At 43.3% G+C, this 15,863-nt stretch overlaps 1 protein-coding gene across 3 annotated transcripts in view; it reads left to right on the top strand.

Annotated features, from left to right (window-relative positions):
• The window catches only part of ADAMTSL1 (ADAMTS like 1), a 555,547-nt gene that overhangs the window by 523,486 nt on the left and 16,198 nt on the right, over nt 1-15,863 (top strand). For all 3 annotated transcript variants that reach the window (XM_077345150.1, XM_077345149.1, XM_077345151.1), the window contains 2 exons: nt 10,523-10,723; nt 12,655-12,835. In XM_077345150.1, coding sequence (XP_077201265.1) covers nt 10,523-10,723; nt 12,655-12,835 — 382 coding nt within the window. The remainder of the gene's footprint in view (nt 1-10,522; nt 10,724-12,654; nt 12,836-15,863) is intronic.

Genomic DNA, 15,863 nt, shown 5'->3' on the forward strand with positions numbered 1-15,863 from the left:
TCAAAAACCTCAATTCTTTGACGCTCGGCCTTCCTTATGGTCCAACTTTCACAGCCATACATTGCAACTGGGAAGACCATAGCCTTGACTGGTACAAACTTAAATGGACTTTGAGGAATGGTAGAGCAGTGGTCCCCAACCTTTTTATCACCGGGAACCGGTTAACGCTTGACAATTTTACTGAGGCCTGGGGGTGGGGGTGGGGGTAGTCTTTTGCTGAGGGACGTTGCTGCCACCACCTGAGCCCCTGCTCCACTTGCTTTCCCGTTGGTGCCCCTGACTTCCTGCCGTCCACTGGGGCGCTGCCAGCAGCAGCTGTGCAGTGCCATGGCACAGGGGAGCCCCAGTCATGGCGACCACTAGAGAGCACCAAAGGTGAGCCAGTGGCAGAGTGGCAGGGCAGCCCCCGAGGCAGCAGCATGGGGAGGAGGATGAGGAGGAGCCACGGCCCGGTACCAACTGATCCACAGACCGGTCCCGGTTCCCTGACCGGGGGTTGTGGACCACTGTGGTAGAGGACAGGAAGGCCTGGAGGATCATTGTCCATGGGGTTGCGATGGGTCGGACACGACTTCGCACCTAACAACAACAACAACAACAACAACATAGATACTGCCTGGTCTTGCTGCAATTCTTTCAAGGTTCAACTCTCTGCCTCCTCTCTGTGGAGCAATCCAGCTGAAATGCTAGATCACAGAACTTCAGAGCCTTTTCCTGGCTGCCCTGGGTCCAAGAGGGCCAGCAGGGGGCTGTTTCTGGACCTCTCACAGCCCCCCCCCCCGAAGGCCAACAGAGGACTGCCCCAGGAGGCAGCTCATTTCTTCCCCGCATTTCCTCTGAGTTGAAATAGGCCAGCAGACCTGGGCAACTTACTGGCAGCAGGGCATGCTCTGAGGCTTTCTCCTCTGCCACCTAGTAAACTTCTGAAACTGGCAGGAAGTTGGAGGCAGAGAGTTGAACCTGTATTAGCCCTTCTTGGATGAGGGCTTCTTCCTCATTGGAGCTAAACTACCAGGCTGGGCCATTCCTGGCAGAGTGTTCTCTCCGTATTGGCAGAACACCCCCAGGGAGAGCCAATCAGGTAAGGAGTGAGTTGTTTGCATGCAACTTCAACTTTATAATGTTTATAATGTTTAGTGACAGTGATAATTAAACAGCACTGGTCCCAACACAAATCACATGGGGAACCTCATTGACCATTCACGCACTGGAGGTTTCATACCAGGCTGCAGGCTGGAGGTTTAATCGTGGCAGGTTGCCCCACCTCTTCCTGCACCCACACGGGGGAGCATTTGGCCCGGTGGGCCTCATCTGCTCCCAATTTCTGTTCATGCATGGGAGCTGGGGCGGTGAAGTTCCCAGTGCATAAACGGTCATTGTCTCTCCACCATCCACCACAACAATATTTTTCTAGACTTGCCTTTTAAATCAGTTAGCAACCCATGACTTATGCCAATAAAGGTACTATTTTGCAAGCCTCTGCCGCACTGTGCAAACCCTCTGCTGCACTGTGGCCCCAAATGAAGCAGGGGTCCCAACAGATGTTGTGTAGCACTAAAAAAATGTGCTGAAGAACTGTGATCTAGCATTTCAGCTGGATTGCTCCACAGTAAGATGAAAATAGATGATCTTCAAAATTGTACAAGGAAACTATTTACAGATGTTTGGTTATATTAGAAAATTCATTGTGATTTATCTATACATGGACTCAGTGCTTTACACTTTCCTTTTTAAAATGCTTAAATCCTTCTAGCAGTCTTAAGTAATAGTTGACCATGGATTGATTTACTGACTATGATTAGATTCCCAATGATTTTGCCTATACTCTGGCTTCTCTTAAAATTCAAGAACTTAAGGTTCATTCCAAACACTGCAGCATCTGTTCCTTTAGCTGCATTATAAATGCTGTCCAAGATATTTATGTACTCTCACTTAAACACGCACATTCCACATACAGAGAATGCAAAGAAAAATAAATGAAGAAGGCAAAAGGGCTGCTTTACAGTTTAGTACAGATATCCATAGATATATGCTTACTTTTCTGAAAATCTCTTCAGATCAGGAATTTCTTCTAATTGAAGAAGTTAATGGGATGTGTGAAATTGCACTCTGCAAATGAGGACCAATCAGTTCAAACTGTGTGCAGATAACGCACTCCCTATCTGATTGGCCAATCCCTGGGGATGTGCTGCAATAAAGTGTGAGCACTCTTCCAATGAGGGTTAACTGTGGAGCTTATCTGTCCTATTCACAGCTGGAAGAGGTGCTGCCCACTCTGGAAGGCCCTGCTGGTGCCCTATCCTCAGTCTCTTCCCATCTCCCCCAAATGTACAAATTATAGAGCTACAACATTATTGGTCAGCTCAGTCCCTTAACGGACTGAAACATATGCATTCTGAATCCTGCTGGCAGATGTGTAAGATGCCCTAATGACAGCTTTGGGTTGTGCAGGATACAATCTGGTAGTCCAGGGGTAGTCAACCTGTGGTCCTCCAGATGTTCATGGATTACAATTCCCATGAGTCCCTGCCAGCTGCCAGGGGCTCATGGGAATTGTAGTCCATGAACATCTGGAGAACCACAAGTTGACTACCCCTGTTGTAGTCCATTTCCTCCTTGCCGAAGAGCAAAAGCCTACCTTTACTATTTGACTTGTGTCCAGTCTATAACCCAGACTTTCACTATGAATTGTTTTAAAAACTAATAAAGCCTCTATTCACAGAAGATATGAAATAATAACAGCAGAGTTAGCCAGTAAAGTGTGTTTTTAATGACCAGAGAAGTGCAGTCCACTGTAAAAAGGAAATCCTGCCGTTCTGTATTTATTGTCTTTTCCCCTGGTGACTTCCATATCTGATTTGCTCAGTCTACTACTCAGCACAAGGTTTTCCTAACTTCCAGCACTTGCAAACATGGTTGGAGGATCATGCATCTCTCTGTATTCTCAATGGTTCTCAATAGCTGTGAAGTTGAGACCACCAGGGGTACTTTCTCTGTTGATTCAGGAGACAGGCTTGCCATGATGCAAGTCCTTGGATTCTTTGGTTCTAATGTTCATACATTGTTAGGAAATGCTTTTTCTTTTCTTGGAAAGATACACAGGCAGACAAGGGGGATTTGCAAGGAATTGGAGGGGGAGGAATGGAACAAAAAATCTGTTTTTCATTCTTTGCTTCAACAAAAGAATCAATTGTTAAAAAGGAAATACAATGCTGGGAATGCTTCTGCTGAGTCCAGTCGCCTCTTCCCTCCCTATATTCTCTATGGTCACTTCAGTATGGATGTATACCAATTCAGCTGAACTAGGGTGGAGTCTGCACGGAGCTTTTATTCCAAACTCAGGTCGATTCAGTCCCTGCCATCTCCACTGAATGCGATTTCCATTTTGATTTTGTCAGATTTAAATGTTCCCTCTGCAACAAGCATGATTGATCCAGAGTGACCCTACCTTTATCCTGCAATATCCTAGAGTGGTTTTAACCCACAATCTTTGAAGAATTGGATTGAGAAAGCATGAGAAAGCAAGCAGATCTCTGGTTGCTTCGAATTTGTTGCTGAATCCGTGGTAGAGAAGCCCTAATTGGCCAAGGCTGCCCAGGTGACAAGCTTGCCTTAAAGGGGAAGCGCCTAATTTCTCTCAGCTTGTAATGTTACTGTACCATTTGGGGGCTATTTTTTCCTTTTGTGGTGATTTCAATATTTGTCACCACTGATGAATGTTAAACATTGGGCGGATCCATGTTGAAAGGGGGGGTAAGCTTGCACGCCAGCCTCCCCTGGTGAGGGGTCTTTCTTAAGAGGCTACGTGGATGTTGAGCCACTGTGCCATCCCTAGAAGGGGGGTGACTGTTTGGCTTGCATTTCCGGATGGCAGGGAGGACCTAGTAGAGACTGATACTCGAAGGATCCCAGTAGCCTTGCCACCCCCGTTTGCCCAGCAAGTTGTAGGCAAGTGGGATCATACATGCATGTGCATAGGTGCTTGCAGGCCTGGTTGCTGTTGTGGTGGTTTCCTTGTTGTCAGCTGGCCACAAAATGGCTGGATCTGCCCATGCTTGCCAATACTCATTTGCATGACAATAAGGTTGTGTCCATTACATTACCCAAAAGTCTATCTTTGTGTGGAGTCCTCATTTCTGTCTCAGTACTGCCCATCTCAAGTATAGTTCTGACCCTGATCATTTTTCTTCATGGACTGATGAGGTTGACCCATCCCCTGCCAGTGGTATGTTCTTACCGATCACATATTACCACTGAAACTTACAAATAGATTCTTCTAGACATGCAGTTGTGCCTTTCCCATGCCTTTCCATATCTGAGTGGAATTAATTTCTCTTGTGAAAATGCAACCAACATTGTTATAGCCTCTATCAAGTTGCCAGGATAAAAGAGCATTTTCAGAGGAGCTGTGAGCCTTTCATCCTTTTAAAAATTCTTTCTTTTAATGTCCAGGCTTTTAAAATAAGAAACCATTCCCAATAGTAGAACATGGGGCATGATTCTGTCGGTACATGAAGAAAGCAGGCATGACTCTGAGTGATGGTTCTGTGTACCATAGGACCTGCCATAGGACTGTGCAGCTAGTGGGTGAAAGTTACATCATTTTGATGTTAGCTGGATTTGCAGTTATTTACTGTTTAGATATTTATATCTCTCATTTCTCTCCATTAAGTACTCAAAACAGCTTAAGAGTATTTTTCTCCCCTCCTCCCTTTGATCCAAGCCTGGGACAGGAATTAGGCTGAGAGTCTGTGATTGGCACAAGGTCATCCAGCCAGCATGCATGGCAATGTGGTGGTGACACAAAGGTGGGTCTCCCCAATCCTAGGCAGAGTCTGCACTTACTTTGTTTATCCCATTGTCAATCCTGTTGAATTCAGATTGATTTGAACTCGGGTCTTCCTCTTCCCCCCCTCCCCATTGAAACAGGAAAGTCTTCTGCACATGGTTAGGGAGGCTCAGAAGAGGGGGGGAGACTCTTTCTTTGTTTTCTTGAAGGGGGGGAGAGGATCAAAGAAGTCTGAGGAGGGAGGAAAAAATCCTTTATTTTCTTGAAGGTGGGGGAGAATGAAGAAGGCACACAAAAAAATCCAAGGCCGACAGAAGTTGAGAGAAATTAGGGGCTTCTCCTTTAAAGCAGGCTTGTCACATGACCACCTGTAGCCAATCACGGGTCCTCTACCACGGAGGAGAGCCCAGATTCAAAACAATGCGATTTTATAATATATTCAGGATTAAAAGCACTCTGAGATATCACACAATAAAGATAGGGTCACTCAGGATCAATCCTTCTTGCTGCAGAAGGAAATTTTAAATCGCCCCAAATCCAAATGGAAATCGCATTCTGTGTAGAGGGCAGGGACTGAATCGATCTGGGGTTGGAATAAAAGCTCCGTGCAATTTACACCCTAGTCTAACACTTGAACCACTACACCATATTTCCTGCAGGTTTGTCCTTCCAATTAAGAGCCATGATATGTGATAGGCGAAGCCTGAAAACCCAAGCTGGTTGATTGAAAGGGAGGGCTATTGATATGACTATGCAGGAGCCAGCACTGATTTCCTTATGAGACAAGTCTGGGCTTTTTTCTTTCATTTCCTTGAGCTATTTTTTGCGATGCCTTGAGTATTAAGGATACTGATAACTGGGTCATATCACATGTCTGTTTGGAAATTCAGAACGAATACTCTTGCCAGTAATCTTTGTTAATATTATTCCTGTGAGCTAAATAGGGGGGGGGGAGTTTTCAAGATGTTTTTGTGACCATTTTCTTCCCACTAAATATGTATAAGTGATCATATCTATGTATTATGAGAAATATGTAGGATATGTCACCTGTCAAGAGCGATTGATGCTTAATTTAATGGATGCAAGTGGGAAATAAATATTACATTATCATTGCATAGAAACTAGCAACTTTTTTTTCCATTACGAGAGGAAATGTGTACGATTACTCAGTGGTAGCACACATTGTGAGAACAGGATTTTGGTTTTGATTTCCCCCCTTGCCATTGGCTATGTGGTATTCCCATCAGCTACTATTTTATGTATTGCTTTTGGAAGAAGAAGTAATAGATGATACAAATAAAATATGCAGCATTGAGAACAAGAATGCATTTATTTGGCAACCCTGAGCTCCTCAGGAGATAAAAAGAAACCAACAAAATTTGGCTGAAGACTCCAGCGAACATTGGATGGTTTTGACTTTGCTTGTTTTTCTTGATCCCCTCCCCTTTCTCCTTTTAATCTATGGAGATTGCTCTAGTGAAGCAGGGCTAATTGCATGTTCTATAAACCTCTGTGTCTTTATGTCAACATAACAATGACCCCTCTGGCTTGACAGTCTGCACAGATGTTGTAGCATACATATGCAGCTGTACTGAATATACTATATATGTTCAGTTTCCATCTGTCATGCAAATAAGCTATATGACTGGAGCCGACATAGGGCCAATTCATACACAACCACAGTGGGCAAATATGTACCTGGCAGGCCAGGAGGATAAGTACTGTTCCCTTCTGCCTGTAGGACCTTTCATGTCTTCTGGGCTTCAATTCACAAATTCACGTGAGCACTGGTTATATGTGAAGAGCTATGGACGCATCCCCTGTGTAATCTCCAAATTCACAAGGGCAGTTACTCATAAGCCCAAAATTCATTACAAAACCACATACGTCTGAATTTAGTAGTGGTTACATTCTTTGACAGAGAAAGTGGGAGGACTTCAGCGACTCATGGACAAATTCATACCCTATAGCTGTAAAAGGTAGAAGACCATCACGTGGACAAGTGCTTCCTCTGTTATGCAATTCACCAGTTAATGTCTTCATCTCAAACACTGTTCCTGGACTCACTGAGGTGGATGGTGATATGGTGAGATATGGTGACTGTATGCAGTATTCCAAATGAGGCTGCAACATTGATCTATACAGGGGCCTGTTTTATTTTCAATCCCTTTCCTAAAACAGCCAACTTGGTGTAGTGGCTGAGCAGTGGCTTCTGATCTGGAGAGCCAGATTTGATTCCCCACTCTTCCACATGCAGCCAGCTGGGTGACCTTGGGTTAGTCACAGGCCTGAAAGAGCTGTTCTCACAGAGCAGTTTCTCTCAGAGCTGTCTCAGCCTCACCGTCTGTTGTGGGGAGAGGAAGGGAAGGCAATTATAAACTACTTTGAGACTCTTTCAGATAGTGAAATGCAGGAAGTAAAAACCAACTCTTCTTCTTCTGATAATAATAATAATAATAATCTCTAACACAGAGTTTGCCTTTTTCACCACTGCAGAACATTGAGTTGGTGTTTTCATTGTACTATCTATTATGACTCCAAGATCTTTCTCTCCGTCCCTATTTCAGCAAGCTCAGACTCTATTAGGTGGTACTAGGGGCCATTCTGTACCCTGAAAATGAAGTGTGATAATTACCCCCTGCAGACGCCATATTTTTGGCGTTTCAAACTACATAGTCTGCATCCAGTGTTCCAGCAGCGATCTGGCAGCCACATCCTCCATTTTAACTCGCTAGTTGGGGAATCCACAAAACTGGATTCCCTTAGGTTTGTTGCAGGAGGGGAGCAACCAGCAACCACCAGCAAGATAGCATCTCCAGCACTCACCCTCATGCCCTCCTCCCTGGAATGGGACTTCTGGTGGGGGGGGGGAAACAAGCTTCCTGAACCAATGAATATTTGTTGGTCCATAGAGGCAGAACAAAAAAAAATTCTAACCCGCCGATTGGCACACAAAACATGCCTTTAACCCCCCCCCCCCAAAAAAAAACAAATCTGGAAAAATATTACTTCTGCTCATCTTCAAGTGTCAAACTTCCAAAAATGGGCTGGCTAAACTATGCACTATGCATTTATGATTATTTGCATAGGTATAGCAACGGAGAAGCTTTACTTTTTTTTTAAGATTGCTCTCCCTTTAAAGCTAGGAGAAAGCTGATTGGCTGACTGCCATGATTAACAGGCAGGGGGAGACTCAGTGGTATTGCGAGTCCCTCTCCTCAGCCATTCTAATCAGCTGTGCGGCCAGGAAGCGTGAGAAAGCAGGAGAAGAAACCAAGAGAGTGAGGAGGTAAGAAATGCCGAAGGGCGCGTTTTTTATAGCGTTGAGCAATTGCGGTTGCTTAACGCTATGTTTTTAGAAGTGCAGAATGGTGCTAGAAGTTGGGATTTTTAATCCAATGCACTTTACCTTGCACTTCCAAACACTGACCTTCATTTGCTACGTTGTCACCCATTCACCCAATCTGTAGAGAACCTCCTGGAACTCTTCACAGTCATACATCCCTAGTTCCTGATATTTTATGAATAAATTAACTAGTACCTGCCCCAATACTGATCCTTGTGTGACCCTTCTGCTCACTTCCCTCCATTGTGAGACCTGTTTAGAGAAAGGACCTTTAGAGAAAGGACCTTGGTGATGCTTTAATATACTGAAGATCGGTTTGACTGTTGCTGTTTTGGTATATTGAGTTACTTTAGTTGTGTTTTTTTAATATATTATTTTTATAATTTAGTGATGTCAGGCAGGGTATCCATCAATAGGAAATGAATAAAATCGCAAATGCCTGGGAGCCAGAACCTCTCCTGTAATTCTAGCATCCTATGAAAGAAACAGCCTTCATCACCTTAGCCCTGGCCTACTTCTGTCTTATTTGTCAGTTTGGTTTCTTGCTTAGATCTGTCAGCTCTCTGTGAAATAAAAAATGTCCACTTGCACATCCATTTGCATTTATAGCAAAAAAAATCAGAAGCAAGGGTGAAACATATTAAAGCTCGCTGAGTTCTTATGGAGACTTTCTCAGTGTTTGGATGCATAATATCCAAAGGACCCAGTTGTAAGAAAAGACCTGTACTGACAGATACTGTGAACACTAGAGCATGCTTCAGTAACCAAGTTTCCGGAACACTGAAACCCTGAAACCCTAAATGGGACGTAATATTCCATCAATGTAAAACAGAAGGCAAAACCCTTAACATTCGGAGGGGGGGTAAACATAAAAGTATTTAACTATTTCCAAATATATTTCTTTATTACCTAAAGCATTTTACAACAAAACTATCTCCTTAATTTTATCTTCACAACAACAGCAATCCTGTGAGTTAGGTTAGGCAGGCTGAGAGAGAGTGACTGTTTCAAGGTCAACTAGTGAGCTTCCATGGAGGAGTGGGAATTCGAATGTGGGTATCTCAGATCCTTTTCCAACACTCTAACACAGACCCTCTCACCTTTCTTTACCATTGAGAAACCCCTGCAACATTTTTCAGGCTTCCAGAGAATCCAGAAGAGGAGTGATCATGCAGAGTATGATTGGGCAGCATTCCTACCCAGGGCCCCTCCCTTTCTCACCCCCTCCAAGCCCATCATTGGCCATTGGAGGGGCAAATCAACATGGCCTTATATGATCAAATCACCCGATAAATGTTTAAAAAGAAGAAGAGTTGGTTCTTATATGCTACTTTTCTCTACCCGAAGGAGGCTCAAAGCAGCTTACAGTCTCCTTTCCTTTCCTCTCCCCACAACAGACAGCCTGTGAGGTGGGTGAGGCTGAGAGAGCCCTGATATCACTGCTCGGTCAGAACAGTTTTATCAGTGCCGTGGTGTGTCCAAGGTCACCTAGCTGGCTGCATGTGGGGGAGCACAGAATCAAACCCGGCATGCCAGATTAGAAGTCCACACTCCTAACCACTACACCAAACTGGATCTCTTAAATTAAAATTTAATGAATGAATATATATATATATATATATATATATATTCATATACATATATATATATACACACACACACACACACAAAATTAACTACCACCCATTCGGGAAACCCTTTCAGGATCATCAAGAAACCCCAGTGTTTCATGAAATCGTGGCTGAGAAAGCCTGCCCTAACCACTACAACACAGTGGCTCTGGTATGGAGATTAGAGCTTTTCCCAATTATTCTTTCATAGTGCAATTTACTTTCTGGTGCATCCAAATAATATAAGCTTTCAGACTGAGTGAACTTTTACATTCCTACAGAAAAACTGTCAAAATAGACTATCAAAATATTTTTTATTTTGGTGAATCAAGCAGCGGCTAAAATGTGGTTGAGCCGTTTACCAGATGGATACATCCAAGTACATGCACAGTTTTTATACCTACATGGCAGATTCCAAGGCATCCAGTAGCTCTGAAATGGAGGTTCTCAAAGCTTGCATACGTTATAGCTCCAATAAGCCTGAGTCAATGCCGTACAAAATTATTGTCAGGGGCCAATACCTGGACGTTGTATATTCAGATTCATCACTGTGGATAACCAAATCCTGTAAAAAAAATACACTTAATTAAGACGGGATCAACCTGACCACTTGATGACATATTCCCAAGAAACCTTTATCAGGAGAAAGAGAAGTCAACCCAAAATAATCGTGAATTTTCATCTTTTGTTTTTCTGCTATTATTTTTTCTAGTGGGAATGCATGGTTAGATACCCAGTGTATTGGGATCTGACAGATTTCTCTGTCTTCTTTTCCAGGCTGCCCAGTGGATGGCCAACCGGCCCCTAACATCACTTGGTTACATGATGGTCAGCCCTTCAGTATACCCCACCATGTGCTTGCAGCTGGTCAGATCCTTCAAATACTGAACATTACCAATGATTATCAGGGTGAAATCAGCTGCATGGCTCAAAATGAGGCAGGTTTGCTCATACAAAAAACTTCCTTGGTGATTCAAGGTAAATATGATAGCTCTTTACTTCTGGAATGGATTTCAAAGGCTGGCATGCTATTGTAGATGTCGAAGAAACTCAGGCCTACCACATTAGACAAGGGGTAGAATTGATTAATTTTCTGAATAAAGAGACATGGATTTTACCATCAGTGTCCAAAAAAAGTGAAGAACTGGACACAACTCATGGAGACTTGTGAGCCAGATCCATCAAAGTATATGCCTGTAAACCTGGTTTATTTCAAAATAATTAACATTTCATATTAAATATACCTTTGCAAAAGACAGTCCAAATATTTGACCATTGCTATATTTATAGAGTGCTGATCAGACGGGGGTGGGGGGAGGGTTAGTCGGTCATTGGACTTAGAATGGTTGTTGGTTGGGGAGGGTTCATATTTTATTGTGGGGTTTGAATGTTGTAACCTGCCGCAAGCCAGCTTGCTGGGTAATAAATATAATAATAATACTAATATTCTTGACAGAGATGCACTGACTTGTGATCATACTCCTGCATGCTAGACATTTTCAAGTTTATATGTAAATGTTGCCTAATAAGTATTTCCTGTGTTGTGAATACTCATACAATTTAGTCCTGTGGGTGTAACATAGGAAAGATTAGTTTATTTGATGACTTGGAAATAGCACAAGGGTACGTTCAACTGTGCTCTGTCTCCCAGAATCTCAGCATACCTCTGTTGGAACAGTCTGGTGACTGTTTTTCATTCATAGTAAAGGAACAAAGGCAGAAAAATAGTGCTAAAGTAAGCAATTGAACATAGGAAGCTGCCTTTAATGAGTCAGACCATATATCCAATCTAGTTCAGTAATCTCTACCTGGGCTGGTGGTAGCTCTCCAAGATCTCAGGCAAAAAGGATTCTATACCATCTCTTCCTACCAGGGATCCTTAACTGGAGATTCCAGAGGTTATACCTAGAACCTTCTACGTGCAGAGTCCTACCACTGAACCGTAGCCCAGAGAATCACCTGATAGTGTCATGCTAAGAAATAGTGCCATAATATTGGAGATGATACATAAAAGGGCCGGTAAAGTGAGAAATAATGGAGGATTAATTTCCTTGTGAGCAAAGGCTTAAGATCAGCTTGGAAACCAACCCTAGAACCATAGAATAGAATCATAGAGTTGGAAGGGACCTCCAGGATCATCTAGTCCAACCCACTGCACAATGCAGGAACTCACATCTATCTGCCTACCCACAGTAACCCCAATTTCATGCCCAAGTGATCCCCATCACCACCAAAAATCTCCAGAATCCAGCCTGGCTTGGAAGAAATTCACCTACCTTCCTACAGTGGCAATTAGCAATTCCCTGAGTATGCAAGAAAGGGCCACAAAAGACAAACACTGGCACATCCCTTCCTGCCCACGCACTCACAATCTGCCTAAGTTTGTAAAATTGGCATTTCTGTCAGATGGCTATCTATCCTCTGTTTAAAAACTTCCAAAGAAGGAAAACCCACCACCTCCCAAGGAAGCCTGTTCCATAGCCATGCCTATGCTAACCCTAACCTGAGTAAAATCAGAGGCCAGCAGGACCTTTAAGACCAACAAAGATTTATTCAGGGCATGAGCTTTTGAGTGCAAGCACTGACAAAGAGTACTTGCACTCAAAAGCTCACACCCTGAATAAATCTTTTTGGTCTTAAAGGTGCTACTGTTCTCTGATTTTATTTATTTTGCTACTTCAGACCAACACGGCTACTCATTTGAACCTAACCTGAGTGTTGGGTGTTTTCTTTTCTTCCAGGCATTGATATTCTAGCATGATATATGTTGGGATACAAACTTAATAACAATTCTAGTAGACTTTTCATTGGCCTGGTTATGATTTCTATGGTTATGATTCTATCAGCATTAATAAACACAAGTTGTCAGTTTTACATATTTTAACATCAGTGTTGTATTGCTGCAACAGATTACTGGTGGTCCGTGGACAAGATGTCACCCTGTTCGGCCTCTTGCGGTAACAAGGGACTACAGCATCACCAGCTGAGATGCTTACTGGGTGGAACCCAAGTCAACGTATCCCATTGCCTGGAGAAGCCTAAACCAAATCTGCAACCCATTGCTTGTAACAGAAGAGACTGTCCTGCAAGGTTTGTTCTTCCACTGAAATTTGAAATCGCTGTCACAAATATTACTGTTTGTCTAAGTATGTGCTGATCAAAACACAGTTGCACTAAAATGGAGATTGTGTTGCTGAACTGTAAAAGCCATTCACCAGTTACCTGTTGTGAGTTAAGAATATCTTCTAGGGAATCTTTAGTAAACTGGAAAGCAATAGGGCTGTTTACTGTTTTCATTTGCAAAGGAGAAAAGGTTCAGGTAAATATGTCTTCAGCTGTCCCTGAATTTCTTGTGACCAACAGGGTGTGAATGCGTATTAAACCTCAGTCCCAAATCGGAATAAACACAAATATTCTCTTTTGCCATCATGAGGGCAAATAAATGAAAGCTGGGGGTCTCAGCAGTATTCAGAAGCCAGTCTTAATCATGTTTTTCTGTGCTTTGCTTTGTAATGGCCAGGGGATTCATAACAAAACTATTATACAGGTTTGCGCTCTGCATTTTTCAGCCTTGTCTGTAACAGTTCCTAGATCTCTGAACTGGTGAGAGTTTGCATCTCAGCCGCCCACTCTGGGAAAAATGCAGAATGAGACCAATGGTTTGCAGGAAACTAAATGGCCACGCATCCATATTTGCACGCACGACTGACCTCCGAATGTCATCCTCCTGGTGTTTTCTGACAATAAGAGCAGCCGAGCTGTGAATGAAGGAAATATCACGATGACCATGGAGTGGCCACCATGGAAATGTCTCCCATTTTATTACTTTTCCATAATGCTTTGCACACCTCTCCACTAAGCAAAGGATTTCTGGATGGCCAGCAGAACCATTGAGAACAGCTGGGAGCAGGAGAGTTAGTGAAATATGAAACATGCTCATTAATATCCGCAGCAGCCTGACTTGCTGATGGGAATACTTCCACAAGAATGATTTATGCACATGAGCTCCCTCCTAAGCTCAGCGCCTCCCATATTGCTTTCCTGACTCCCAAGAAACTGATGAAATGTGTATGTTGGGAAGCAGAAAGATGTTGAAAATGCAAGCCTAAAATTTACAAGGGGCAGAAAAGCTGTGGATCTGACCTTTTCAAACAGTATGACACAAAGAAGCCGAGGGGGAGGCTGTTTTCTTTTCCTAAGCAGGACCTTTCCCCTCCCTAATTTGTTTCCAGAATGTTTTGTGGGATCTTGATTAGCAGCACAAGAATGAAAACAAATATCACCTGCTTCTGCTCGCCCTGCCAAGATTGCAGGCACCTTTTTTGCCCATTCCATTAAGCAATTAAGAAACAGAAAGAGGATTACTCTTTGGGGAACATGCTGGGATTTCCTCCCCTTGCTCAGGGCATATAAATTGTGAAAAGAAACATGAGGTTGAGCTGTCCAGAGTTTCCGGATTGGCCAGAATTCTCCCATGGAACCAATAATCAGTTCCTTTCCACTTCCTCCCATCATCTTCCAGACAGACCTCGCACCACTGAATGAGCAGGTCATCTCAGCCAATTTGGCTTCCAGCCCATTAGTGCCAGCTTTCCTGGAATATGCAGGATTATTGTGCCCATAGATTACTTGCTCACATGTGGCTGTGCTCCATATCCATCAAAAGGTGTGCTCCTTCACAGCATTCTGATAAGAAGCAGGAACAGCCAGCAAGGAACTATAGGCTCCCTGAACTTGAAGGGCCTGACTAATTCAGAGCACCCAAAGGCAAGCCAGGATGTCCTGGTTTCTGCACAAAGTCATCTTCAGAATATTTTAGTAACTACACTGTTAATTCCAGAGACTGTAACTGAACTGGGGGTTCCAAAAATCTATCGGTTCAGGTGCATCTTGATTTCATAAAGAGTTTCACAGTGTGACCTGAGAAGAAAGAAATCGAAAAGCTTTACATTTCAAGTTCTGATCTGCAGGGCAGTTCTGTGTAGAATGACTGTAGCTGAAGACCTTTAAACAAGTCTGCATGGGTTTGCACTCATAATAATTTTCAAGATACCAGCCTATCTAAAAATAGAACTATACTTTCAGTGGTTAACCACTACCTTCTAATTTTTAAAAATAAAATAGATTATCTGGAAAAGTTACATCTGGGGACAAGAAAGGAGCTGCTTCCCTCCCCCCCCCCCATCACACCATTTTTGTGCCCAAAATCATCACCAATGTTGAGGAAGAAGGGGGGAGGGTAGCATGCTACAGTCGGATCTTGTCAGATCCTGGGAGCTAAACCGGGTCAGTAGTTGGAAGGAAGACAATGGCGACCCACCTCCATTTCTCACATGCCTTGAAATCCCCTTGCTGGCGTTGCCATAAATTGGTTGAAATTTGATAACACGTATGCTGAGGGAGGGGAAAAGGTTTTTCCCCCCTTGTGGAAATAAAATCAGGTTGGAGGTGACAGCTATTAGCAGGAAAGCCAAATAAGGCAAAAGCATTAAGGACGTCCTCTCCCCCTGCACCCCTTTGTTTGAATGGCAGCATCAGCTGCTGCATTTGTGCTTGTTTTTAAGTCATCAGGAAGAATAAACACCCACCTACACGTAACATGTACTTGCGCTCAGTCCTTGCTGGTACGGTTACTACAATTGTTAAGATATTTCTAGAACAGCTCGGACACTGAAATTTGGAATGCTCATCTCCCATGATTGCCAAAAAAATTCAGAATCCAGAAAATGAAATTTGGCTCATAAGAGCAGCCAGTTCTGAGCAGGAAAAGGCACAGATGAGACGGAATGTTGGACAGTGGGAATTTCCTGTTCAGTCTCAGATTGGGAGAAGGAGTATGGCAGCCAGGAATCTAAGTTTGAAAATGGGACAAAAGCTTGGGGGTGGATTCCCAATGTCAGCCAGGAAATTTATATGTGCCTGTGGAATGCACATTATATGAACTAAAGAGATGTCCCAGCATCCTTGAAGCTGTTGTTCACCATGATAGTTTCCAAACCCTTCTGGCCAAAGAGGACAGACATCTTTTAGGATTCTGTATGGAATGAAGATGCATCATCCATTCTTCAGCATCAAGAACAAGCTGGTGCCAAGGGAACAAATTGACTCTAAACTATTA

This window comes from Paroedura picta, chromosome 7 (assembly GCF_049243985.1).
Source record: "Paroedura picta isolate Pp20150507F chromosome 7, Ppicta_v3.0, whole genome shotgun sequence".
Classification (NCBI taxonomy): Eukaryota; Metazoa; Chordata; class Lepidosauria; order Squamata; family Gekkonidae; genus Paroedura; species Paroedura picta.